This window comes from Opisthorchis viverrini (assembly GCF_000715545.1).
Source record: "Opisthorchis viverrini unplaced genomic scaffold opera_v5_2, whole genome shotgun sequence".
Taxonomy (NCBI): domain Eukaryota; kingdom Metazoa; phylum Platyhelminthes; class Trematoda; order Opisthorchiida; family Opisthorchiidae; genus Opisthorchis; species Opisthorchis viverrini.
Genome location: NW_008751658.1, coordinates 3,982,498 through 3,984,054, shown reverse-complemented (window position 1 = coordinate 3,984,054; position 1,557 = coordinate 3,982,498). Strand labels below are relative to the sequence as shown.

General features: G+C 52.5%; 1 protein-coding gene across 1 annotated transcript in view; it reads left to right on the top strand.

The window, feature by feature from the left end:
* Window positions 1-284: 284 nt before the first annotated feature.
* The window catches only part of T265_00241 (hypothetical protein), a gene marked incomplete at both ends in the record, with an annotated part of 8,741 nt that continues 7,468 nt past the window's right edge, over window positions 285-1,557 (top strand). Inside the window, 3 exons of the mRNA XM_009163949.1 lie at window positions 285-348; window positions 511-938; window positions 1,050-1,320. Coding sequence (XP_009162213.1) covers window positions 285-348; window positions 511-938; window positions 1,050-1,320 — 763 coding nt within the window. The remainder of the gene's footprint in view (window positions 349-510; window positions 939-1,049; window positions 1,321-1,557) is intronic.

Here is a 1,557-nt window from a genome sequence, read left to right as displayed (position 1 = left end):
CGTTCAGTCCCAGTGTCCTCGCCACATCCACTGTCGTCAAGGCGTAACTGTGAAAGGACCCTAATTGACTTGGGCTTCAGTGTGAAGGACATCTGCCAACTTGTTAGGCAGCAATCCACACGGATCCCACTATACCGCACGTCTTTAGGTGCTGCTCCGCCGATAAGCCTGGCCCGCTCGAGGTTGGCCCAGAATTCGGGACGCTTGCCGGTCCGGCATCAAGGCGAGATCTGATTGGTCAACAATCTGGACCCAACAGCCAATCATGACCCAGTATTGGCCAAATGCCGGTTGCTAGTGGCGCATCCAGAACGCGTCAGAAAATTCCTGAAAGTTATAGCCGCTTACGTTATATATACGAAGCGCTGTACAACTGATCTTGATTTCGTTTTGGGCGTTAAAAGACCTTGTGCACCTTTGGTGGTGGTTTTGACGTGAACGCTAGCTTGGGAGGCGCAGACCGAGAACTAAGCTGAGGAAAATACCGTTACTACACAACTCTTGCACAAGATCAGCACATTCTGCGCGTTGGAGCCCTACGAAGTCCATTCAAGGATCCTGAAAGAAGACATCCTCCACACCGCAGGTCATTTTTATCTGGTGTTTTTGTGAGTCCATTGACGAAGGCCGCCTTCCCCTGCTTTCAGGGGCGCGATTGTCACGCCAATCTACAAACTGGTGGTCGACTATCGCCTGGCAGCTACAGGCCTACAAGTCTCACTAGAGTGCCGTGCAAGACGATGGAACCAATTCTGAAGAGAGCTGTCCTAGACCATCTTACTTCCAGCAGCCTGATATCTCCAGATCAACACGGATTTCTCTCAAACCGTTCTTGCGTGACAAACATGCTTGTGTTTATGGACAGCTTAACTCAAGCCAAGGACAAAGGGCTCATATTGGACGCCATATTTTGGACTTCTCAAATTCCTTACTATCCTGTTTATTGGTCGTCCGTTCCGACCGCGGTTTTACGCTGCTTCGGACATCGCTATTGTATTGGAGAAGCTTTGGCACACGCTTGAGCGACCTCCAGTCAGACATCCAAGTAGACCAAGTTAGAGCGCGGATTTACTGACCGGAAGGTCCGTGGTTCGAACCCGACCTCTGCCTCTCGACTTCCCCTGTCTAGGCCTGGGCAACCTGGCAGTAACCTAGCCGCTGTACTTTCTTGTAGTGGCGTGGCAGTTAGGCACCGAAAGGATGCTACAGCTGAACGGTCCTCCAGAACTGCCATCTGTGCATGTGGTGTTGGGTTGGGGCTTTCCGGGGAGTTGGAATGCTGCGTCTCTTCCGAGGGAACGACATTCATTGGGTCGTGTTGTGTGACAGCTGCCTGGGTCTTGACTGGTGCCACCAGCCGATTCTCCGGTTGCTGCTCCAGATTGGTCCGGTGATATCATTTGGTGCTTCGCTACGGTTTTGGAGCATCGGTCACTGTTCCACCGTACAGGCAGCTCCTCGACTTCGACCGGAAGCTATCCCAGTTTTTCGCCCCAGAGACCGGTTCCCTACCCTTCCTTGCCACAGGTTGAAGCAGAACTTCAGCGCCTCGAGCAA